Here is a 27,817-nt window from a genome sequence, read left to right as displayed (position 1 = left end):
AATCTTTGTTGTCCAGTGTAATAGACTCCTTCCCAAAATAGATGGAAACTCCCAATTATAGAGAATGAACTGATAAATAATATTGAATCACATAAAAAGTTTATTGGAAATTTATGCAAGTTTATACATATTATTGCACTAGAGTAATTAATAAATACCAATCTTTATACTGCTGAATTGCTGAATTCACAGAGTGAAATTTCAATGTTTTATAAAAAGCCTGGCATCTATGAAAATATTCTTGCTAAAGATCATAACTGTACAAAACATTATAATTTGTACAAAATACATCCTTTCATAAGTAAAAAGAGTTCAAATAAGCTTTAATGTATCCCTGATTTAATTGCAAGAGATTTCCAAAATAACATGTGCCTAATCAGTTAAATAAAATAAAATGCTTGCCAAGCAAGCCAAATAAAAGTGTCACATTACACCCAGACAACAAAATGTTCTCATGAATGCAACATGTGGAGCTAAAGTAATAAAACAAAAAGGGGAAAAGAGCAGTGTAATGCCAAACTAGTTTCATTTATAACTTTAAATGCATCATTATGATTATTACCATTGGTATGTCACAATGCCATAATATCAACCATTGCTTTCACTGTTCAAGATAAAACCATTGTGTTTGGCTTCATTTGTAAACATATTGCTGTTCTCTTCTGAAGTTAGTGTTGGATGCTTTAGCTTATTTCATGAAACCCTCAACAATCCGTACTTAAAGCTATGCAGGCGGACCTTGATGTAAGTGTTGCTGCTGGAGCAAATTACCGCACTTTCACATCAAGGTACAAAAACCCGGAAAGAGATAAACCAACATATACAAAAACAATTTATACAGTTTTGTTTAACTGGTCAAATTGTTGAAATTTAGATGCAATCATTTCCAAAACTGATATTTCTTCATAACAAATATGGAAGTTTTAGGAGTTAAAATAAAATTTTATTATTTACATACTTCCACTGTCAGACATTTGCTGGAAAGCTCTTGCCATGATGTTGTGCATACCACTGTTGCCTTTGCTTTCGATTTTCAAGCTCTGTTAAAAGGGCTTGTCTATATGCCTCATATGATTTCACAATCCTTTCCAATTCCTTCATAAACAGCAGTTTCAGCAATCCTTGGTAAGTGTCCAAGTCTGCTAACTGGAAGAGTTCCCATTTCAGAATGTGATCGTACCTACAAAGATAGGAAAGACCAGTGGAATTACATTTGATAAAAACCTTTCTGCTTCCAAGGAATATTTACTCAGCTGGGTCTTGTACTGTATTTGAATATATTGTATTGTAGAGTTATGCAAGCTTCTGGGTGAAGTGCAACCAAGGAGATGGAGAAGCTACTCAAATAAAACAAACTTCATTCAGATTAGTTACATATCTATGAAAGTATTAAACAAGGGCTTCTGTAAAGCAAGATTTCCCTCCATTTAATACAACCATTTCACTTTAAAAGCACTATTCACTTATTACAGTACTGGGCACAGTTTTCAGTCCTTCCATTAAGTTGAAGCTTTTTATCTGCATAGAAAACTTGGCTGTAATAAAGCTTTGCCTTAATGGAAGGGGGAAAATATCCTGTTTTATGCTGAATGACTAATCACAAAACCAGCCAAACAGCCCATCCAGTCAATACCAATGATTAACCACTGAGTGACATTAATCCCATCTTATTCTCAACTCCAATGTTGTCTTGGGAAAAATGAAAACTCCAGAGGCCAGAAGTGAACCAGAATTAATGGAGCGAAGTTCCATCAATTGCTCCACTTTAAAATTCACTTATAAAAATACTTTGAAATCAGATTATGGAAATTCACTTGCTGATGTCTAAATCCCTTTTCTACAATGCTCTGAATGTCCACTTTAAGAATCCCACAGTAGTAATCCCACAGTAGACAACTTCTCTACCCAAATTCATAATGCCTAATTTGCCTTGTGCTCCATCCAGCTGTTGCTAGGAAATGCATGCTGCTACTCAAATTTGATGAACATGGTTACTTCAACAGTACTTCATATGCAAATTTTACATCACATGCCCCAAACTTCCAATAACTTAGGGCAAAGACATGATTACTAAAGAGACCTTAAATGATTTTATACCAGCACCACTATTCAATGAATAGCAGGGATGTGGAACTCTGTTTGAAATCTACATATGTGAAGATATGCCTGGATGAGTAGAAAAGGTTTATGGGGGCCAACAGCTGGTAAGTGGAACTACCCTAGATATCCTATTCCTTGCTGACGTTATGCACCTTTCTATGAATCATCTTCCCAGATAAGTGTAAAGAGGGTTTCTTCTTTTTGTTAACTAGCAGGAATGCTAATTTACTGATAACGAGAATGGTATTCCTTTGTAAACCAAATGGGGATTAATTTTCTTTCTTCTGAGTCTGTAAGCTTTTGTTGACGGGCTTTTGGGCAGATCGGCGCGAGGGGGTCGAGAGAGAGGACGCAATGCTCTAAGCTGGGCGAGGATCGGACCCCAAAGGGGGGTCCGAGGCCGGGAGATTCTCCGAGGAGGGGGGGGTTGAAGCTAGATGTGCTTGGTTGACCACTCGGAGGGTCCTGAGCTGTTTGGAGAGTCGAGGAGTTCGGAGGGTCCTGAGCTGTTTGGAGAGTCGAGGAATTCGGAGGGTCCTGAGCTGCGAGTCGAGGAGTTCGGAGGGGATCGAATGGTGGCCAGAAGACTTCAGTAATTGAGCTCCAACGGTTGTGCACGAAGTGGTTTGGACTTTGATAAGTTTGGCGCCTTTTCTTTAATTTTCTCTTCATATATACTGTATCGTTATTAATCACTTAGTTATAGTAACCTTTATAAATTGTACTCATTTAATCGCATATGGTGTGCTGTCTGTTTTTGGGCGAGGCGGGGACATCACACAGCATCCACACCAGCTGATTACCCAGTTTGGCGGGGCTGAAGGCTGCTCCCCCTAGACGGGAACGAGCTGAGCGAGCCTGAGGCGACCCAGGGAGTTACATAAGTGTGATGGCAGAATAGAGTATTAACGGTAAGACTCTTGGCAGTGTGGAGGTTCAGAGGGATATTGGGGTCTGAGTCCATAGGACACTTAGAGCTGCTGCACAGGTTGACTCTGTGGTTAAGAAGACATACAGTGCATTGGCCTTCATCAATCGTGGGACTGAGTTAAAGAGCCGAGAAGTAATGTTGCATATAGGACCCTGGTCAGACCCCACTTGGGAGTACTGTGCTCATTTCTGTCATCTCACTACAGGAAGGATGTGGAAACCACAGAAAGGGTGCAGAGGAGATTTACAAGGACGTTGCCTGGACTGGGGAGCATGTCTTATGAGAATAGGTTGAGTGAACTCAGCCTTTTCATCTTGGAGCGGCAGAGGACGAGAGGTGACTTTATAGAGGTGTACAAGATGATGAGAGGCACTGATTGTGTGGATAGTCAGAGGCTTTTTCCCAGGGCTGAAATGGCTAGCACGTAACTAGTGTTACGTCTGTAGCCCCCTCCTTTGTGAGAATCGCAAGATCACTGTTGGGTTGGGTCAAGGGGCCCAGGAAATGGGAGAAGAGACGTGCAGACTGTCTCGTTTCCCCGGTGATGTAAAGCTACGGGGCATGGCCATTGTCTCTTGGAGACAAACTTGTGGATTGAGATACTATGCTACGTGAACACCCTCAGGCAAAGTGGGCTGGTTGAGGGAGAGATTGCATCACCCCCAAACCTGTTTGACATCTACGACCCTGTGAGTCAGGATAAAAGAGGGTCTGTAGGAACAGCCCCTCAGACGCACCAGAAGAAACGTTAAGCGACCACGTAACAGCAGGAAGTCATCTGAAGGAGGCCACGTGCGTTCAGTTCCATTGCTGGAATTGGTGGGCTGGAACCACGGAAAACGGCTTTTTGCTAACAACGGGGAAACCCACTCCCGACTCAACGGATTGGCATCCTAAAAGACCTGGGCAAGTTTTAAACCGCCGCTTTCTTAAACCCAAAACGCTGCAGCGTGAATGGACTAACAGTGACTATTATATTTCCATCGGACAGTACATTATCCCCTAGACAACGATAGAGCTATTTCTTATTGGTTATTATTATACTCGCGCTTTAGATTTAGTATTGACGATGTATGTTATCTGTATGTTTGCATTAATCTTATTTTTGTGCCCTTTATCAATCAATACTTTTAAAAATAGTACCATCAGACTTCAACGGACCTCTCTATCTTTGCTGGTAAGTGATCCAGTTACAGGATTTCGTAACACTAGGCTATGGGTAACCCTAGGTAATTTCTAAGATAGGGACATGTTTGGCACAGCTATATAGGCCGAAGGGCCTGTATTGTGCTGTAGGTTTTCTATGTTTCACAAGGCTGTTTAAGGGGATGATATGATCATTCAGTCAGAATGCTGCAATTTACCCCCTTAAAATATAAAATTAGGCCTCAAAATAAAAATTCCACAATTTTAAACCCCAAATGACTGTACCCATCCTGTGTATAAAATGGCTACAGCAGTTGGTGTTAATACCACAAAAATCTAAAGACCAGGATTGAATCTGTGAGTTCTTCTTGTCTGTGTGGGCTTCCCTCGGTGCTTCAGCTTCTTTTTGCATACCAAAAGTGTTGATTGGCAGGTTAGTTGAACATTTAAACTATGGAAGCACGAGGAAATCTACAGATGCTGGAAATTCAAGCAACACACACAAAATGCTGGTGGAACGCAGCAGGCCAGGCAGCATCTATAGGAAGAAACACTGTTGACGTTTCGGGCCGAGACCGGATCTTGGCCCAAAACGTTGACAGTGCTTCTTCCTATTTAAACTATGGCCCTGGTGTAGTGGGTAGTGGGGAAGCCAGGGATCAGGGCTATGGTATAGATTTTGGGAACACAAAACAGTAGGTTACAGGGAAAAAAGTGGATGAGTGCTGGGAGAGATGGCATAGATTTGATTGGCTGATTGGCCTCATTTTATGTCACAAGAAACTGAAATAGTAACAATATTATAATTCCATTAATCATCATGAGCTTCTAACCTTTCATATGCCACCTGAAAAACTCAGCTGTTTTATTCTCTGGCATATGACAAGAAGTGTCGGAAATGGACCAGGTACTTCCTACACCTCCCTCCCCTTTCTTGATCTCATGGCTATCTCTGAAGACAGCTTATCCACTGATGTCTATTATAAATCTGCTGACTCTGAACATTGATTACTTGAACTTCTGGTAATGCCCCCCACCCCAACTCTCACCATTTCCCATCCCCTTCCCCTCCCCCCACCTTATCTCCTTACCTCTTCTCTTTCTTTCATAGCCTTCTGTCTCTTTCATCAACTTCTCAGCTCTTTACTTCGGGTTTCACCCACCACCATGTGTTTTTCCATTCCCCTCCACCCAACTTTTCAATCTACTCCTCAGCTTTATTCCCCCACCCCACCTCCCAGTCCTGCCAAAGAGTCTTGGCCTGAAACATCAACTGTACTCTTTTCCATAGATGCTGCCTGTGCCTGTTGAGTTCTTCCAACCTTTTGTGTTTATTCCAAATGAAAAACTTGCGTATTTTTCCAAGACTTGTTAAAAAAGTTATTATATTGCTACCTATGACCTCAAGGAATCTCAGTTTTATAGTCAATTACATACCTGCCTCAATTGTAGTGTAATAATTAAAAAAAAAAGAATCAATTGCTCCATGTAATAGAAGACACTGCCAAATTAAGCACAAATACTGGTACTGATTTGCACAATAATGACACAGTAAAGCTATAAACATTAGTGGAGTTTGATCTTATATATTTCTGCCATGTATAAGAGAAACAAACATGGAACATAGAATTACAAAAAAAAATTGTGGTCGCGTACATGAAGATTATAAGGATCCAGACCAACTTACTACTACTGGCTGGAAAATCTGCAAGGCTAGACCATACAGGGTAGCTATCTCTTCTGGGTAATGGATAGCCGATCTTTACATTCTTGCTTAAAGCCACAGAGTACAGAAACAGGCTCTTTGGCCCACCACACTTACGCTGACCATCAGTAACCTATTTATACAAACCCTGTTCCTCAGCAAGTGGTTGATGTTTATTATAACTTGGCACTTCATGTGCTCAGATGTTCCTAAACAGTTCTGAGTATCCGCCTCTACCACGATGTCCCAGACTGCAACAACCATGTGGGTGAAAAGAACTCTTAAGAGAAGAACTGCAGAACTGAACTTTATGGTGCACTGCTCGGTTGATATCTGTTAGGTGACATAGTATTGAAGATTTAAACATTCATCACTCCATTCTTAAAATAAATGTATATTGGAGTAATTTCTGAACCAAGTGCCCTTGATAATGTATGAAAACAAAAGCTTTTGCACAGAAAATCTAATGACAACTATCAGAAATTAGCACTTTACATATCTATTTTGAAACTAAATGAGGACTACCTATTTCTGTAAAATAAAATATAGCAGCTGACATAATCATTTGTGTATTTCATGATTACTTACTTTACTGGAGCCCTGGCATAGACTTTCAGCCAATCTGGAATTTCTGCTGTATGGTAGGGATTTGCAGGAACCAGCTGATTGCGATCAGTTTGTTGTGGTTGGTATGTAACAGGAGGAAGAAGAGGTGGAGGTTGGTCGTACCGAGGAACACTGCAATAACAAATTTCAATATGAGCAATAAACGAACATATTACCCCAGTTTTTTCCCTAATAGGTGAGCCAACATAATCTTAGGCTCAAATTTTGATTATTTCTCTGGTGAATACAGACTGCCCAGACGAAAGACAATACTGTCATTCTATGTATATGTGGAATAAAATATTTTGACTCATGACATTTTGGGGAAAAGAAAGCACTTCAACTAGCAGAAAGAGGATTTGATTTCCAGACCACAAAGATGGAAGCTCAACTGAGCTGTTATATCCAACTACCTCTTATTTTAGGCAGTGAGCAAAAAGGTAAAATGTTCCCCCAAACTTTCAACAATAGGAAAACACAAAACTTAAGAATTAAAAGGTAGATGGCACAGGCATATAACTTTGGCCACAACCAGAATAAAAAAAAATTACTGGTAGCTTTGGCCTGGACTAGAGATAAAGCTGAAAGATTAAATTTTACAAAACTTCTGATCAAATACTAGTTTGAATGAATTCAAAAGACTAGCATAAGAGATAAATCACTTAGAAAAATACCCAACTCTCTAACCCTTTTAATAAAGGCAAGATTTGCAAAGCTATTGAATAGAGAACCAGGAATTCCTAGTAGCATTGAATATTTTATGCTCTCTAGTTAAAATGCAACAATGTCTACTTAATTTTAATGCACTAAAGTAAAAATATTTATGCAAGTATGAATTTTAACACACACCTGGCTACAAAGCCATCAATTTGATCATCCAGAACATTAACATATAACTTGAAAGAATTGGTCTCAACACAGACCCATGTGGAACACCACTACTCACTGGAGCCAGCCCGTAAAGGCCCCCTTTATTCCCACAACTTACTTTCTGTTAGTCAGCAAATTTTTTGTCCATGCTAACATCTTTGCTGTAATACCACGGGCTCTCATCTTATTAGGCAGCCTCATGTGAGGCACCTTGTCAAAAGCTTTCTGAAAATCCAAGTAAACCGCATCCACTGACTCCTCTCCATAGAACACTACAGCACAGTACAGGCCCTTCAGCCCTCTATGTTGTGCCAACCCATATAATCCTTAAAAAAAAGTACTAAACCCACACTACCCCATAACCCTCCATATTTCTTTCATCCATGTGCCTGTCCAAGAGGTTCTTAAATACCCCTAATGTTTTAGCCTCCACCACCATCCCTGGCAAGTTATTCCAGGCACTCACAACTGTGTAAAAAAACTTACCCCTGATGTCTCCCCTAAACTTCCCTCCCTTAATTTTGTACATATGTCCTCTTGTGCTTGCTATTGGTGCCCTGGGAAACAGGTACTGACTATCCACCCTATGTATGCCTCTCATAATCTTGCAGACCTCTATCAAGTCCCCTCTCATTCTTCTACACTCCAAAGAGAAAAGTCCCAGCTCTGCTAACCTTGCTTCATATGACTTGTTCTCCAAACCAGGCAACATCCTGGTAAATCTCCTCTGCACCCTCTCCAATAGTTTCCACATCCTTCCTATAATGAGGTGACCAGAATTGAACACAATACTCTAAGTGCAGTCTCACCAGAGATTTGTAGAGTTGCAACATGACCCCTCTATTCTTGAACTCAATCCCCCCATTAATGAAGCCTTCTTAGCATCCCATAGGCCTTCTTAACTACCCTATCAACCAGTGCAGTGACCTTGAGGGATGTATGGATTTGAACCCCAAGGTTCCTTTGTTCATCCACACTCTTAAGTAACTGACCATTAATCCTGTACTCAGTCTTCTGGTTTGTCCTTCCAAAATGCATCACCTCACACTTGTCTGGATTGAACTCCATCTGCCATTTTTCTGCCCAACTCTGCAGCCCGTCTATGTCCTCTTGTAACCTTCGACAACCTACAGCTCTATCCACAACTCCTCCAATCCTCATGTCACCCGCAAACTTACTCATCCAGCCTTCCACCTCTACATCCAGGTCATTTATAAAAATCACAAATAGCAGGGGTCCCAGTACAGATCCCTGCAGCACTCCACTAGTCACCGACCTCCAGGCAGAATACTTTCCTTCCACAACTACCCTCTGCTTTCTTCCTCTAAGCCAATTTTTTATCCAAACAGCCAAGGTTCCACTTATCCCATGCCTCATGACTTTCTGGATGAGCCTCTCATGAGGGACCTTGTCAAATGCTTTGCTAAAGTCCATGTAGACCACATCTTCTGCCCTACCCTCATCAATTTCTTTTGTTACCTCTTCAAAAAACTCAATCAGGCTCGTGAGGCACTATCTTCCCTTCACAAAGCCATGTTGACTGTCCATGAGTAAACTGTACTTCTCCAAATGCTCATAGATCCTATCCTTAAGAATGCTTTTCAATAGTTTGCAGACCACCGACGTAAGACTCACCGGTCTATAGTTCCCAGGTTTCTCCCCATTACCTTTTTTTAAACAAGGGAACTACACTTGCCATTCTCCAGTCCTCCAGCACTTCCCCTAAAGCCAAAGAAGATTCAAAGATCATAGCTAATGCTCCAGTGATCTCTTCTCTCAATTCCCACAACAACCAGGGAGTATCATATCTGGCCCTGGGGATTTATCAATCTTGATGTTTTTAAGAAGATCCAGCACTTCTTCCGTAATCTCCACATTATGCAGCACACAGGCCTGCTCTATTTTGACCTCACCCTGATCAAGATTCTTGTGTGACAATGTGCAACCCGCCCCAAAAGAGGTCCCAATGATCCAGAAATCTGAATCCCTGGCCCCTGCTCCATTCCCTCAGCCATGCATTTATCCTCCACCTCATTCTATTCCTATTCTCACTGTTGCGTGGCATAGGCAATTATCCTGAGACTACTACCTTTGAGGTGCTGCTTTTCAACTTCTTTCTTAACTCCCTGTAGTCTTCTTTCAGGACCTCTTCCCTTTTCCTACCCGTGTCATTGGTACCAGTGTGTACCACGACCTCTGGCTGCTCTCCCTCCCACTGCAGGATATCTTGGACATGATCAGAAATATCCCAGACGCTGGCACCTGGGAGGCAAACTACCATCCAAGTTTCTTTCCTGCGTTCACAGAATCGCCTGTCAGACCCCCTGACTATAGAGTCCCCTATCACTATTGCCTTCCTCTTCTTTTCCCTACCTTTCTGAACCACAGGGCCAGACTCTGTGCCAGAGGCATAGCCACTGTCGCTTCCCCAGGTAGGCTGACCCCTCCCAACAGTACTCAAACAGGAGTACTTATTGTCAAGGGGTACAGCCACATGGGTACTCTCTAGTACTTGACTCTTCCCCTTCCCTCTCCTCACTGTGACCCATTTTTCTGTCCCCCATGGCCCTGGAGTGACCACCTGCCTGTAACTCCTCTCTATCACTTCCTCACTCTCCCTAACCAGACAAAGGTCATCGAGCTGCATCTCCAGTTCCCTAACAGGTCTCTTAGGAGTTGTATCTCGATGCACCGGGTGCAGATGTAGCCGTCTGGGATGCCGGGAGACGTCACACGCCTGTGCAGTCTGGCCTCTCTCTTCCCCCGAGAACTCAAAATGTCTTCCCCCTGGAAATCCTTAGGTGCTCTCCCGCTGCCTTCTCGTTCTGAATTTTCACTTGGTTATGAGAGGGGTAGCTGAGGAGTTTGTGGAAACATTAGCGATCTTTCAAGAATCACTAGATTCTGGAATCACTCCAGATGACTACAAAATTGCAAATGTCACTCGTTTGTTTATCCTTTGCTTATCTCCTTTGTTTATCCTGCCTATTATTTCCTCAAAAAAATTCCAAGAGATTTCCTCTCAAGGAAACCACGCTGAAACTGGCCTATTTTATTATGTACTTTCAAATACTCCAAAATCTCATCCTCAAAAATGGACTGTTAACGTCATGCCAACACTGAAGTCAAGCTAACTGGCCTATAATTTATAAACACAGATTCTGCAGATGCTGGAAATCCACAGCAACACATACAAAATGTTGGAGGAACTCAGCAGATCAGGCAGCATCTTTGTAAAGGAATAAAAGTCAACGTTTTGGGCAGAGACAAAATACCAACATTTCAGACCCAATCCAAATGAAGAATCTTGGCCCAAACATCAACTGTTTATTCCTTTTCATAGATGCTGCCTGACCTCTTGAGTTTCTCCAGCATTTGGTATGTGTTACTCTGGCCTATAATTTCCTGTCTTTTGCCTCCCTTCCTTCTTATACAGTGGAGTAAGATTTGCAATTTTGCAGTCATCTGGAATGATTCCAGAATCTAATGATTCCACAAACTCCTCAGCTACCCCTCTCATATCCAAATGAAAATTCCTGAGACACAAATAGATGTTCAATGCAAATATGAAACAAGTTCCCTCACCAGAATGCATCTTGTGATTAAATCAAAACGGTTAAATTGGTGTTAATACTTAAAGGAATCTACATCAGAAGTAACAATAGACTACTTATGCCAAAATAATGGAATTTCAGACAAAACACAACTATTATGTGACAGCAGATTTAAATATGGAAAGGCAACCATTGAAGATGAAACAGAAGTTATGTTGACACCATTGAATGCTTTCAGATCTACCTGATAATCAAGGAGCCTGCAAGAAAACAAGTGAATAGACATACACCATCTTTGTATTTCACAGTTTATAATCTATAATCAATTTAATTCAAATTATCTCCACTGATTGAGTACACTCTCCTGCTTTTTGGAATTGATTGGATATAGCTTTATGCAAAATAACCATGATCAGTAGTTAACACATAGAATCTTTTAAAAATGACACTTGTTGCAGTGATATTTCTGCACATGCATTTGTTCTCAAATGTAATTTTTGGTAGTTAAAAAAAAAAGAACCCAACTGCACCTGGGCGCACATGGATGCCTATATTGGGCTCGCTTGTTGATATGATCCACATAATAAACACCAAATTCAGGTGATTCCACTCGTTCCCAGCCAGGTGGCAATCCTTCTCTTTCAAATGGATGGCTCCAATGAGTTGTGTTAGTATTGTGATCTATATAATATTTCCTTCCTCGAATCGTCCAGTCAACTGACCAGCCAAGAGGAAGAGGCAATTCATCAGTAGTGTGATTTGTTAGGTTCCCCAAGGATGTTGAAGGAATTCTTCCCATGCCTAAAATATACAGAAAATAAATGTCATTTTTTGAAGCAAACAAAGCAGAAATAGACCAATTTCTAAAACAACACCTTCTCCAAGACTGATGCACTAAAACCTGCAGGCAATGCATTCAAACCATTTTTGCACCAATAGGATAAACATTAACTTTCAAGCTTTTACTTAACTGCATTACTTGCGATTATTGTCATTCATGTACTTAACTTTATTTTTATATACTCTGGAAATTACACCAGAACAACTTATCTTCAAGCTTCATTATCCAAGGTGTTCATCTTCAATTTCAATTTTTACATAGCCAAAAATCATGTACAACAGGTTTCAGGTTCAACAAAATACAAGTAGAAAACATATGAAAGTGCAAGATTTAAGAGAAATGTAATCCAAATATATTAAATATTTCTTAAGATTAAAGATCAGCATTTTTGTCACATGTATAGAGAAACATTAAAAATACAGTGAAATGCATCAATAAGCAGACCACAAGAATCCCAACGTTTCTAGTGCCAACAGAGCATGCCCACAACTTACCTACCCGTACATCTTTGGAATGTGAGATGAAACCTTTGCAGGAGGCCTTTGATAAGATGCCACATGAGACCGCTCAACAAGCTTCAAGCCCATGCTATTACAGGAAAAATTCTAACATGGATAAAGCAGTGGCTGAATGGCAGAAGGCAAAGGCTGGGAATGAAGAGAGCCTTTTCTGGTTGGGTGCAGAAGAGGTTCACCAGGATGCTGCCCGGTTTAGAGGGCATGTGCTATCATAAGAGGCTGGATAACATGGGTTGTTTTCTCTGGAGTGAAGCCTGAGGGGAGATCTGATAGAGATTTACAAGATTATGAGAGGGAAAGAAAGAGTGGACAGAGAAGGATGCACTTCCCAGGTTTGGTCTAATAAAAGAGGACATGCATTGAAGGTGAGAGGGGGTAGGTTCAAAGAGCGGTTATGAGGGGCAAGTTTTTTTTAACTCAGAGTTGTGAATGCTGTGCACTGCCTGGTATGGTGGTAGAGGCAAATACATTAGAAGTTTTTAAGGGTTGTTCAGATAGGCACATGAATATGAGGAAGGGGTGATATGGACATTGTGCAAGTAGGGGGGGTTTAGTGTTTGAATTTTTTTAAATTTACTTTACCTAGGTGAGCAGAAAATAGTGAGCTGAATGGCCTGTTCCCATGCTGTACTGTTCCATGTTCTATAAAAGCAAGAATGTAATGTCAAGACTTTATAAAGCACTTGTGAGGCCTCACTTAGAGTATTGTGAGCAGTTTGGGCTCACATATCTTAGAAAGGATGTGCTGAAACTGGAGATGGCTTAAAGGTGGTTCATGAAAATGATTCCAGGATTGAATGGCTTGTCATATGAAGAGTATTTGATGGCTCTGGGCCTGTATTCCCAATTCCTGTACTCAATACTGTTGATTTATTAAGAAAGCTTTTGGTACTCTAGTCTTCATAGTTGGAAAGTTATGTTGAAGTTGTACAAGACTTTGGTGGGGCCTAATTTTGAATATTGTGTGCAGTTTTGGTCACCAATCTACAGGAAAGATGTAAATAAGATTGAAAGAGTACAGTAAATATTTGCAAGGATGGTGCCAGGATCTGACGTCCTGAGCTACAGGGAAATGTTGAATAGGTTTGGACTTTATTCCCCAGAGCGTAGAAGAATGAAGGGAGATTTGATAGAGGTTTACAAAATTATGAAGGGTATAAATAGACTAAATGCAAGCAGGCTTTTTCCGCTGAAGTTGGGTGAGATGAAAACTAGAGGTCATGCATTAAGGGTGAAAGGTGAAATATTTAAGGGAAACATGGGGAACTTCTTCACTCAGAGGGGAGAATGAGCTGCTCGTAGAAGTGGTGGATGCAGGTTAGTTTTCAACATTTAAGAGAAATTTGGATAGGTACACGGATGGGAGGGGGGTTTAAGCTATGGTCTGGGTGTAGGTTGATGGGACAAGGCAGGCTACTAGTTTGGCACAGACTCATTGGACCAGGAGGCCTGTTTCCCTGCTGTCATGTTCTACGACTTCTATAATTTTGCATCCACTAGAATTCTGAAGACTGAGAGGTGACCTCATTGAAACCTATCGAATGGTGAAAGGTCTTGATAGAGTGGATGGGGAGAGCATGTTTCCTATGGTGGAAAAGTCTAAGACAGAGGACACAGCCTCAGAATAGAGGGGCATCCTTTTAGTGCAGAGATGAGGAGGAACTTCTTTAGACAGAGTGGTGAATCTGTGGAATTCTTGGCCTCTCTCCACCGATGTCTGTGGCAAAGTCTTTTTATATATTTAAGGCAGGGATTGATAGATTCTTGATTCTCAGGGCAGGAAGGGATACGGGGAGTATGCAGGAGATTGGGGCTGTGAGGAAAATTCGATCAGTCATGATGATATGGCCAAGCAGACATGATAGGCCAAATGGCCTAACTTTGCTCCTTTATCTTATGGTCTTATAGAAACCAGAACATTCAGAGAAAACCTATGTGGTCACAGGGAGAACATACAAACTTCTAAGAGACAGCTATGGGAATTGAAGCCCAATTGCTGGCACTGTAAAGTATTATGCTGGCCAATTCACCAGTGTGTCATCATGAGAAACAAGAAGTTGTTTAAATGAATAGGTCAGAAATAAACAAAAGTCTGAATTCCTAACAGTGGTTTTAGGCATGCAAGTTAAATTCTTAAAATTATTTCCTAGTTTTCAAGTAAATTTCTTAATAAATGTCTTATGAACACTCAAAACTAAGAAGCTGACTTGAAACAATTATATTCTAGCTAAACATAATAGGGATTTATTGTTTAGTAGCAAGCAATCCTGAAAACCTCAACTTTCCTGGAAGAGATTGGTATTTTCAACTTACAGCAGCTTTGATTTTTTTTTACTACAAAAACAGAAAGTTCTGTAGCTGTATTCAGTAGATCTCTTGCTGGCCAAACAATCTCAAACATTAAAATCATTAGCCTAAGAGCAAGAAGTTTCCAAGGCACTTAAAATGAACAAGCAGAACCAGACCAGACAAGGATCTTGGACTCCTTCGTTAAATTTCATAGAGGAAATGTGGGAAGGAATCAAGTATAGCTGAGTGTTTCTAAATAGAAGACTTTTAAAATATTTTTTAAAAACTTGCTTTGAACACACCCTTTGATCCCATTACTTTTTGATAGCTCTTCCTGCATTAAAGGGCTTCAGCTGTCTTATCCCTTCAGTACCTGAACCATACTTCTGACTGAATTTATCTGAGTGATTCCAAACAATTTACTCATACATCAGTGGCAATTATCCACAAATGTCTATCTTTTATAATGCCAAGGGAATTAATGACAGAAGTAAGCTGTCCACAATCAGAATTAACATGGCTTTCATTAAGATTTCACACTTGGGGCAAGTCATTGTAATACTAAGTGAATTTCATTTTTTCCCTCAAAAAAAATTATGATGTCAGCTTCATGGTAATGTAAGAATCCCCCTCCCCCATCTCTCACTTTATCTAAAGATGCTGGTGAACCAACTTCTTCAACGATTGCAGCTTTTCTGGTGAAGAGTCTTATGCATCCCTGTGATTTAGACTCAGTGAAGAACTGGCAATGTATTTTAAAAGCAGAATGATACACCAACTTCAAGAGAAACTGAGTGGTGATGCTCTACATTGCCTTTGTGGTAAAGGTTGCAAATATGTTGATGCTATTGGAAAAGCCTTGGTAAGTACCTGTAATGAATTTTACAGATGCTATACATGACAGGCATTGTAGACTAGTGGAAAGGATTGATGCTTAGGGGAGCAGATGGGTGCTATTCCTTGGTGAATACATCTCCAACAACACTCGAGAAGTTCAATTATCAGTACACAGCATTCCCAAGTCTGTAGCAGTTCACCGCACAAACAACTTGCACCCTGCTGTTAGTGGAATGGCTTTGACAAATGACACCAGTTGCTATGGTATACTCAGCTTCTGACCAGATGTTAAGCCACACAGCATTTGTTCAGCAGGTCCAATTGAGTTTCAGCAATGCCCTCTAGGCTACTGATTGGGGGAAGACCAAGTGGCAGTCTTACTACCACTTATCAACCTATGGTTGGCACAATAGCATTGTGGTTAATGCAATGCTTTACAGTGCTGATTATCAGTGTCTGTGACGAGTTTGTACATTTTCTCTGTGACCCTAGATGCTCTGGTTTCCTCCTACAGTCCAAAGACGTACAGGTTAGTAGGTTAATTGGTCACAAGGGTGTAGTTGGACGGCACAGGCTCATTGAGTCAGAAAAGCCAGTTACTATACATTTTTAAATAAATGACCAAAGATGACCTCAATCTTATTTCATAAAGGCAGAAACATCTTTGCAGGATTGTAGCATCATTACTGGATTGCCTTATTATGGTGCAATGAAAATTTTTAATGAAGCAAAAGATTGCTAGACCTAGCACACTGCCTGGGCAACTCCTGTTTCTAGGATTGATCACAGATTGATTTTTCTTTGTGCATGATAGAACTACAACCATATTGTTCTTCACAAAATATCTATTTACTTTAATCAGCGCTAATCACACACAGTTAAATGCTGCTTTGATGTTACTTCATTTTTAAAATGCAGCTTTTCAATTTATGTTAGGAGCAAGGTTTAGAATGGTAGTCCAGTTAAAACCCAAGTTGTATTTAGCTAAATAAATTAGAAAGTAATGCTAGAAGCCATGAAGAACAAATTCCCTTGGACCTTGCCTTTCAAGTTATGAGCCTCTGCATTCAGCACATTATCTTCCATCATATCTGCCATCTATAATGTGATCCAACTATCTGTCGAATCTCCCCTCCCCCACAGAATACTGTTCTGTGGCCATCACTCTCTGTTATTCCAATTCTTTCATCACTCCCCAACAATTCATCTCTATCCCAGTCATATTTCTCTGCAACACTCAGTGCAACCCCTGCTCCTATGCTCTGCCTTCACCACTTTCCAGAAAACTGAACAGCCCTTCCAGGTGATGCAGAGATTCTACATTTGGTGCTCTGAGTTGGACCTCCCCTACATTGGCAAGGCCAAACAGGTTGGGTTGACCACTTTGCCAAGCACCTGCACTCTGTCCACAACAATCATCTTGACCTCTCAGTTACGAGCTATTTCAACACCCCTCCCCATTGCTACAACGACCTTTCTGACCCCTGTCTCCTCCACTGACAGGGTAAGGCAAAATGCATATTTGAGGAACTGCACCTCATGCTGCCAGGGTAGCTGATAATGCAACAGCATAAACATTGAGTTCTGCAATTTCAGGTGACTAAACCCCCTTTGTTATTCTCTCCTTCTGATCCCTCTGGTCCAAGCACTTAGATGCCATGGCCAAAATGGATTCTTGACCTCACAATCTACTTCATTATAACTTTACACCTTATTGTCTGCCTGCACTGTTTCTGCAACTGTTACACTTTATTCTGCACTGTTGTTTTACCTTATACTAACTACCTCAATGCACTGATGCAATCAATTGATGTGTATGAACAGTGTTCAAGACAAGTTTTTCCACTGTACCCTAGTTTGTGACAATACAGATCATCTAACGTCACAATAATGACACATTATAACCCAGCCCCATCACCCAAGCTCAGATCTTCAGAACCTGGGCCTCCATACCTCCCTTTGCATCCTTGGATACTTGATTTCCTCAGGCGCACCTCCACGATGCATGCTCTACTCTACTGACTATATGGCTAGGCACAGCCCAAATGTTTATAAATTCACCAATGGCACAACCATTGTTGACCGAATCTCAGATGGCAATGAGATGGTGTACAGGAGTGGGAAAGACTGGCTGGTTGAGTGTACAGGAAATTTGTACTCAACGTTAGTAAGACCAAGCAATTGTGGGCTCCAGGAAGGGGAAAATTGGGATAACAGCAGTCCTCACCAAGGGGTCAACATAAAGCTCAACACCTTTTATGCACACTTTGAAAGGGAGGATAATGCTACACCTGTGCAAATCCCTAGAGCATCTGATGGTCTTGTGATTTGAAGTCAATGTTAGAATATCTATCAAAAGGATGAACCCTCACAAGGAGTTGGGTCCTGAAGGTGTACCTGGCAGGGCTCTGAAAAACTGTGCCAACCAACTGGTTGGAGTATTCAAGGACATCTTCAATCTCTCATTGCCGCAGTCGGAGATTCCCACATGCTTCAAAAGGGCAACAATCACGCCAGTGCCCAAGAACAGCAGCGTGTGCTGCTTCAATGACCATCACCCAGTGGCATTCAAATCTACTGTGAGTGCTTTGAAAGATTGGTCATGGCAGAAACAACTAAGCATGGACCTGGACCCTCCCATCACAACAGATCTACAGTGGAAGGGTCTCGGCCTGAAACGTCGACAGTGCTTCTCTTTATAGATGCTGCCTAACCTGCTGTGTTTCACCAGCATTTTGTGTGTGTTGTTTGAATTTCCAGCACCTGCAGATTTCCTCGTGTTAGATCTACAGTAGATCTGTACATGGAAAATGAAAGTAAGGTAGCCAATAATATTAAAGAGGATACCAAGTTTCCTCAGATACCTGTAAAAAGAGGCAAGAGTGGATATCGGAACACTGGAAAACAATGCTAGAGAGGCAGTAATGGGGGACAACAAAATGAAAGACTAATTGAATAAAATAGGTCTTCACTGTGGAAGACACTAGCAGTATGGTGGAAGTTCTAGGTGTCAGAGGGCCTGAAGTGTGTGAAGTTACCATAATAAGACAGAAGGTTCTTGGGAAAAGGTCTGAAGGTAGCTAAGTCACCTGGACCAGATGGTGAACACCCCAGAGTTCTGAAAGAGGTGGCTGAAGAGACTGTGGAGGCATTAGCAATGATCTTTCAAGAATCTCTAGATTCTGCAATGATTTTGGAAGACTGGAAAATTGCTGATGTCACTCCATTCTTCAAGAACAGAGAGAGGGAGAAGAGAGGAAACTATAGGCCAGTTAGTCTGAACTCAATGGTTGGGAAGATATAGAAGTCAATTAAGGATGAGGTCTCAGGGTACTGGGAGGTATGTGAGGTATGTGATAAAATAGGCCATAGTCAGCATGGTTTCTTCAAGGGAAAATTTTGCCTGACAAATCTGTTGGAATTCCTTGAAGTAGCAAGCAGGGTAGACAAAGGAGAATCGATTGATGTTGTTGTACTTGGATTTTCAGAAGGCCTTTTCACAAGGTACCACACATGGGCCAGCTTAACAAGCTACAAGCCCATATTACAGGAACGATTTTAGCATGGATAAAGCACGGGCTGATTGGCTGGAGGCAAAGAGTGGGAATAAAGGGAGCCCTTTCTGACTGGCTGTGAGTAGCTAGTGGTGTTCCAAAGGGGTGTGTGTTGGGACTGATTCTTTTTACATTATATGTCAATGATTTGGATGATGGAACTGATGGCTTTTTTGCAAAATTTGCAGACGATATGAAGATAGGTGGGGGGCAGACAGTTTTGAGGAAGTAGAGAGGCTACAGAAGGACTTAAGACAGATTAGGAGAATGGGTAAAGAAATGGCAGATTGAATAGTGTCGGGACGTGTACGGTCATGCACTTTAGTAGGAGAAACGAAAAGGTTGACTATTTTCTAAATAGAGAGGAAATGCAAAAAACTCAGATGCAAAAGGACCTGGGAGTGTTTGTACAGGATTCCCGAAAAGTTAACTTACAGGTTGAGTCTGCAGTGAGGAAGGCAAATGCAATGTTGGCATTCATTTCAAGGGAACTGGAATATAAAATCAAGAATGCAATGTTGTGGCTTTATAAAGCACTGGTGAGTCCTTACTTGAAGTATTGTGACCAGGTTTGGGCCCCTTATCTTAGAAAGGATCTGCTGAAACTGGAGAGTTCAAAGGAGGTTCACAAAAATGATTATGGGATTGAATGACGTCATATGAAGAGCAATAGATGGCTTTGGGCCTTTATTCATGAGAATTCAAAAGAATGAGGGGAGACCTCATTGAAAACAATCAAATGATGAAACGCCTTGATAGAGTGGATGCTGTGAGGATATTTCCTCTGGTGGGAGAGCCTAAGCCTCAATAGAGGGACATTCTTTTAGAACGGAGATGAGGGGGAACTTCTTTAGCTGATGAGTGGTGAATATGTGGAATTCATTGCCACAGGCAGCTGCCGAGGTTGATAGATTCTTAATTGGTCAAGGCATGAAGGAATATGGAGAGAAAGCAGGAGATTGGGGCCGAAAGTGAAATGGATCGGCCATGATGAAATGGTGGAGCAAACTCGATGGGCCAAATACCCTAATTCTGCTCCTAGATCTAATGTTTTATGGTTTATGGATGCAATCTCACTGGCTCTCCACTCAACTTTGGATCACCTGGACAGTAACAATGCCTACACCAGGCTGCTGTTTACTGATTACAGCTTAGTGTTCAATGCAATCATATTCTTAGTACCAATCAACAAGCTCCAAAACCAGGGTGTGTGTACCTCCCTCTGCAATTAGATCTTTGACTTACTCAATGGCAGACCATAATCTGCGTGGATCAGAAATAACACCTCCCCCTCACTGACAAGCAACACTGACTTACCTCAAAGACCTGTGCTTAGTCCACTACTCTACTATCTACAATCAGAACTATGTGACTAAGCATAGCTCAAACAACACCTAAAAATTCACTGACGACACAACTATTGTTGGCAGAATCAGATGGTGACGAGGCATACAAGCAAGACATCAGCCAGATCAGTGGTGTCGCAACAACGATCTTGCACTGAAAGCCTGCAGGACCAAGGAATTAATTGTGGGCTTCAGGAAAGGGTAGTTGAGGGAACACACATCAATCCTCATTGAGGGATCAGAAGTGGAAAGACAGACAGACATACTTTATTGATCCCAAAGGAAATTGGGTTTTGTTACAGTCGCACCAACCAAGAATAGTGTAGAAATATAGCAATATAAAACTATAATTAAATAATAATAAGTAAATTATTCCAAGTGGAAATAAGTCCAGGACCAGCCTATTGCCTCAGGGTGTCTGACACTCCGAGGGAGGAGTTGTAAAGTTTGATTGCCACAGGTAGGAATGACTTCCTGTGACACTCAGTGTTACATCTTGGTGGAATGAGTCTCCGGCTGAATATACTCCTGTGCCTAACCAGTACATTATGGAGTGGATGGGAGACATTGTCCAAGATGGCATGCAACTTGGACAGCAATCCTCTTTTCAGACACCACCGTTAAGAGAGTCCAGTTCCACCCCCACAACATCACTGGCCTTACGAATAAGTTTGTTGATTCTGTTGGTGTCTGCTACCCTCAGCCTGCTGCCCCAGCACACAACAGCAAACATGATAGCACTGGCCACCACAGACTTGTAGAACATCCTCAGCATTGTCTGGCAGATGTTGAAGGATCTCAGTCTCCTCAGGAAGTAGAGACAGCTCTGACCCTTCTTGTAGACAGCCTCAGTGTTCTTTGACCAGTCCAGTTTATTGTCAATTCGTATCCCTAGGTATCTGTAATCCTCCACCATGTCCACACTGACCCCTTGGACGGAAACAGGGGTCACTGGTGCCTTAGCCCTCCTCAGGTCCACCTCTAGGTCAGGCAGTTTCAAGTTCCTGGGTGTAAACATCTCTGAGGATCACCCTGGGCCCAACATATTGATGCAATTACAAAGAAGGCATGACAATGGCTATATTTCATTTTGAGTTTGAGGAGACTTGCCATGTCACCAAAGATACTTGCAAATTTCTACAGATTTACTGTGGAGAGCAAACTAACTAGCTTCATAACCATCTGGTACGATGGAGCTACTGCACAGACTTTGAAAATGAAGTTGTATACTCAGCCAGCTTCATCATGGGCAGTGATGCCCATGATGGAGCTAGAGACTGTGTCCCCAGCATTGAGGACACATGCAAAAGGTGATGCCTCAAAAAAGGCAGCATCCATCATCAAGGACCCCCATCATTTAGGACATGCTCTCTTCTCATTACCATTAAAGAGGTGGTACAGGAGTCTGAAGACACATACTCAACTTTTCAGGAACACCTTCACCTCCCAACTCCATCAGGCAATGAATTCATGAACATCACTTCACTCTTTATTCTCCTCTTTTCTGCACTACTTATTTTTTTCCTCTATACTTATCATAATTTATAGTTTTTTTAATGTATCACAATGCACTGCTACCACAAAACAATTTTCATGACATATGCCAGTGATATTAAACCTGATTGTGATTCTGATTTTGAAAGGGTAAATAGTTTCAAGTACCAGGGTGTCAACATCATTGAAGATCTGCAGATGTCTGGACTGTCTTACGCAGAGAGGTTAGAGAGACTGGGCTTGTACATGCTGGAATTAAGGAGATTGAGAGGGGATCTGATTGAAACATATAAGATTATTAAGGGATTGTACAAGATAGAGGCAGGAAATATGTTCCAGATGCTGGGAGAGTCCAGTACCAGAGGGCATGGTTTGAGAATAAAGGGTAAGTCATTTAGGACAGAGTTAAGGAAAAACTTCTTCTCCCAGAGAGTTGTGGGGGTCTGGAATGCACTGCCTCGGAAGGTAGTGGAGGCCAATTCTCTGGATGCTTTCAAGAAGGAGCTAGATAGGTATCTTATGGATAGGGGAATCAAGGGATATGGGGACAAGGCAGGAACCGGGTATTGATGGTAATTGATCAGCCATGATCTCAAAATGGTGGTGCAGGCTCGAAGGGCCGAATGGTCTACTTCTTCACCTATTGTCTATTGTCTATAACAGGTTCAGGGACAGTTATTACCTTTCTTTTTTTTTTTATTAGTTTTTTTATACATTTTACAGATTAAAAAACCCCAAATCACAATGAACATTAATACAGTGCAAAATTAAGCATACAATAATATAATACAAAAAAAGAGTTAAAAAGAAAAGCACCTAAATTGAAGACAAGTAAACTGTCTTTCCTGTACTCTGTACAATTGTTCTCTAAACACCCTCCACATATCTGATGTGGACTTTCTTGAAAAAAGGTTCCCAATTAACATTTCCTAGTTCCTGCTAATGCCTGCATAATTTGCCCTACTCCAATTTAAAACTCTCCCACAAGGACCATACCTATCCTTAGCTATAGCTATCCTGATATTTAAGGAGCTGTAGTCACTGTCCCTTAACTGTTCACCCACTGAAAAGTCAGTCACTTGGCCAGGCCCTTACCCAGCATCAGGCCCAGTATGGCCTCCCCTGTTGTTGGACCATCCACATATTGATTTAAGAAACCTTCCTTGATACACTTAATTTCAGCCCCATCTAAACCATTTACATTGAGGTTCCAGTTTGTATTACGGAAGTTGAAATCCCTCATGACAACAACCCTATTATTTTTATACATTTCCTTAATCTGATAGCATATCTGGTCCTCAATGATCCAGTGGCTATTAGGGGTCTGTAGTACAATCCTCAGTGTCAGTGCACCCTTTCTATTAATGGAAAGACAGCTAAAGATCTCAGGAAGTATGAATTGAGAAAATTGAGCAATAGAAAAACTGGAAAACATTATTGTCACACATGCTTTCAAGATACAGAAAGCAGCAGTGAGCCAGAAAGTCAAAAAACAAGTTATTATGCTCAGTTAAAGTTTATAACTTTAAATTTATGTGAAGTCATAAGAGATGGAATCTGCAATAGGACCTGAACATGTAAAATGATACCGAAGGCACATAGATTAAGTTTTCTATCTGGACAAACTGTACTTGCAGTCAGAAAACATGACCAGAAAGCTTACCAGCTGGAAGTCTACCTTGCCCTTGTGGTAACCGTGGAAAAGGATCAGGTGTATGATCATAATATCTATAATCATCCCGGAATCGCTCAACTACATGTCGCCGCCTTTGTCCATCTTCATAATATGGTTCAGGATAATAATAACGAGCAGCAGACTGACCAGCATCACCATTTTCAGAATTAACTTCAGCTAAAAAAGACTGTGATGAGACACCATATTCTCGAGGGAGTTCTGATATATTACGTGGGATGTATAAATGTCCTGAAGGTCTGTTACTTTCACGTCTAATGATTTCACGAGTTGGTCTTTGGACAGGACCTCGCAGGAAGCTTTGGTTTCGCGAAACCACATCAACTGAAGGATATGCAGACGTTCCCGGCACCACTAAAACATCAGTCCGCCTTGGAATTGTTGGCCCATGGCGAATAAATGAAGACATTAAATCTGTAATTAGAAGAACCAACATTAGTTTTTAAAAAGCAAGATCACAAAATGTTACGTGTTACATTCAACAAAATTTACCAGCTTACTTTGTTTAAAAAGGATCATGACTTTTAAGGACAAGTCTATTTAGTTACAGCAAGAACTCCAATAATCTTAATATTTAGAGTTCCCCATGGTTCCTACACTTCATTAAAGTCATCTGTGGACAATGCTCCCTTTAAACTTACTATATCAACTGAAAATTCAATTCCAAAAAATGAATTAGAAATGAGTTGGAGAATTAATCAGTGTAAACTCAGTAGTCCAGAAAATCTGCCAAATCTGGACCACTGAATTTACAGTTATTAATTCTCCAACTTGTGTTGGCCAAGATAAATTAATGTGTTGACTAACCAATGTATTAATTGATGGAGCTTACTAGATTTCCTCAGAACTATATCAAAATGGTCTCCAGAGGTAGGGTATTTGCATCCCAATTCACCTCTAGTAACTTCTCTTAAAATCTGAATTTCCATAGATAGTACAATACACATATCTTACAAGGTAAGGTCCCTATCAAATTTTGATAATAGGACAACATAATTCATTGGGAAAGATATTCTCAACTTGAATCAGGTGATAAAAATTCTTTCACAAGTGCCAAGCCTTTAAGGGGGCAGTAATGTGCTTAAATTACTATTTAGGCACTACAGCAATAAAGCAAATGAAAACTCAGTTTTTATTGCTTTGTCTGGTTTAAAATTCATGCATTGAGCAGATCTTAACAGATGTCTGATGGCTTTGTACAATGAAGATGTAAAATTAAGAAATGGTTGTAATAGAGGCTCAATCCACATCAAATTACTAAAATACAATTGAATTGTGTTATATTCAATCACAAATACAATGGCTGACTATTCCAATTAACCAGTTTTATCCCCCCATTAAGCTCTGGTTAGAGTTAGTTATTTCAACAAGGATTAAAAACATCTTTAGCACAGCCTCGGGATATTGCTTGAAAACACCTTCTGGAAAATAGTTATGGAAGACACCAAGGATGATTTGGATTTCAGCATCGATATTCTATCCAAATCTGTCCAGCAAGATGAATTTAAATTTGTGACTGAAGGATGATTTGCAAGATGCAAATTCAGATAGGGACTTGAAGAATACAGCAGCTAAGCATTTTGAATTAATTCCTTATGTCAGAAATTAGATGGATAAAATGATGGAAATAACTTTTGGTTTTGGTTTTTTAAGGTCAGAAAATTAAACAAGGGAAAATGTTTTAAGGTTAATGCTCATGTTCTATTTATGAAGGAAGGATCATCTGAAGAGAAAGATCATACTAGGTCTCAAAACAGCTTTGTGTAACTGTGGTCTTGCACAAAGCATTATGCTTGCGCAGCTGTGCCAAACAAAATATTTTAGAGGCTCTCCCCTGCCATGTAGGTGGCAGTAAGGAGGCCCAACAAGAACTGAGAAATCGTATTTTGATCCAAGAAATGTGTAATTTATACAGAATTATTGTTTCAGCAAGGAAAGAGAACGTTGCAACCAGTAATTTAGCATGTCAAATTCAGCTACTTTTTAAAACCTAATTTGAGAATACAAAACATTTAAAAAACCCTCAAACCTTATGACCCTTTCATACAATTATGATCTAAAAGTTATAGCAAGCATTAATGACCAACTCTGTAATAAAAGCACTAACCATATACAATTTCAAGTTTAAAAAGGATAATATTGAGGAACATTGATAAAAATAAACATGACCGAGACTGCAAGCAATATTCTAATCCAGTATCATATAATTTACCAGTTTTACATCAAAACCTGGTTCATTGTCACTCACCAACTAAAACCTACTAGAGCACAAACTTTTCTTTAAAAGAAAGCAGAAATAACTCCTTTCTGCAGTGAATTTACACTACACAACAGGGACAAATTACAAAATTGGAACTAGCTCAATTGTGAAATCATGGGGATATCCTAAACAGTGAAATCATAGAAATACTCTTGCAGAACAAATACAGATGTTTTACAAAATTAACATTTGATCTGGTTTGGTTTGTCTACCACATCACTAACACTAAATGCTATACCCTAGATTGAATGCACAATCTCCTTTCCTTCTCAAAAACCTCTGGAATGTGGTGCTCATTCCTAACATTACATCAGCCCGAAACATTTTGATAAGGGCTTTTCTCATCCTATATGACCACCCCACCCCTCCCAGTACTCCACTCCAGTACTCCATAGTTAAAAAAGTGAAACATCTTGCAGTGACCATGACAAGAAATACTATCCTTTCACACACTTCTCAATACCCTCTGCAGCCTTTCAACAACATAGTCCACATGGTTTTGAAAGGCTTTTACTCTGCAGCTGACTGTTAAGTCAATATTGAGAACTTCTTACATTTTTCAGATTGACACATGCTTACCTCTAAATCTTTAACCAAATGACCTTCAAAGCCACTTCTCATCTCCAGAACCTTCCTCACCAATCATACCTAAAATCATCAGGTCCACATCACTGCTCCTGTTAAACAGGCAAAAATTCTACTTCCTTGCATCATGTCAAAAATGGAACATTTTCTTCACAATTCTGATTTAACCTTTCTCTTGTTCAGCTGTTACACCACATCCAAATGTGGATTGAACTTGCAATATACAAAAAACATAAAATCATAAACATCTCCAGAACATCAGACACTCTGCTCCACTGATGAAATCATCTTTCAAAATTTTGATGCCATCAGCACTGGGAAAAAAAAATCTGCAGTTTCCAGTCACCTTTTTCACATGATGAGCATTGTTGGGAGAGGCAAGGTTTATTATCTATCCTTAATAGCTTTTGGGAAAGACATGGCAAGTCACATTTCTGAAACACCTTCTAATGAAGATTCACTTATGATGCACAGGAATTTTCAAGACAGAGTCCATGATGATGAAATGCTTCTACGTCAGGGCGATACTGTTGATGACAGCCTTCATAGCTTTGTCAGTGACTGATAGATCAAATGTGCATGGAATATGTTTATCCTAGTTGTGGGCAGCACACTCCTGAACAGCCTTTCATGTTAACAGATTGTCAGTGTTGAATTGCACTGGTAGATACTTTTGCTGTATCCAGTACCCTCAATCATTACTTGATGTCACACACAGTGAAAAGAATCCGCTGAGGACTAGCTTCTGTAATTGTGTTGACTTCAGGGGAAATCTGAGGTGGATCTAACACTTCTGGTTGAACACAGCTGCAAATGTTTTGCCAGATGTCTGGCACAACCCCCCACACAAGTTTAGGGCCCACTTTTCCTCTGCTGAATATAACTTGGCATGTTGCTGCAAGCCTTCAATTATCATTACAGATTCAAATGCAATATAGTTTACTAACGTGCCTAAGAGTTTAGCTTCCGACAGGGCAAATGTGCAAGAATGTCCTCTCTCAAAAACCGACTAGAATTAACCAAAAACTTGCATCTGTGCTGCATCTGCTCCCCGAACTGCGTTCGCCTCTTTCGTCCATTCTCAATGAACTACCTATCTGAGACTTCAACCAAGTTATTGAAACGCAACACGATTCGGATCCTGCACACACCTGGACGAAACGTCCAGCAGTAAGTGGCCCGTGAGGGAGTTTTAAACAGACCGACCTCCCCAGCCAAGTCCACCCCGCTCAGGCGCCGTCCGCCCCCGCCTTGCCCGGGCCCCATACTCACTCCTTAGGAGTGGAGACGTCTCCTTTTTGACGTATTTCCCCTGGACCTCGGGCGGCTTGGACGCTTCGTTTTTACTTTTTTTCCTTGATAACATCACGTTAAAGCAGCGCTGCGCCCCCTCAGCACGGCCGCGCCCGCATCCTGTCACACCGAACACCCAAGCCGCTCTGCCGCCTCAGCCACAAACTCCCATTCGGACCCCTCCCGCCGCATGCT

General features: G+C 40.9%; 1 protein-coding gene across 1 annotated transcript; it reads right to left on the bottom strand.

Moving 5' to 3' along the window:
• Positions 1–82: 82 nt before the first annotated feature.
• Positions 83–27,817, bottom strand: sav1 (salvador family WW domain containing protein 1). The gene is made up of 5 exons (XM_059958115.1): positions 27,602–27,817; positions 23,455–23,898; positions 11,443–11,713; positions 6,471–6,620; positions 83–1,180 (listed from the first exon to the last, which is right to left on the bottom strand). The coding sequence occupies exons 1-5, from the start codon at positions 27,693–27,695 to the stop codon at positions 967–969; spliced, it is 1,173 nt and encodes a 390-aa protein (XP_059814098.1). The 5' UTR covers positions 27,696–27,817; the 3' UTR covers positions 83–966.

Source organism: Hypanus sabinus, chromosome 2 (genome assembly GCF_030144855.1).
Source record: "Hypanus sabinus isolate sHypSab1 chromosome 2, sHypSab1.hap1, whole genome shotgun sequence".
Lineage (NCBI taxonomy): Eukaryota > Metazoa > Chordata > Chondrichthyes > Myliobatiformes > Dasyatidae > Hypanus > Hypanus sabinus.
Note: the sequence above shows the minus strand (reverse complement) of the source record. Positions and strands in the feature narration are given on the sequence as shown.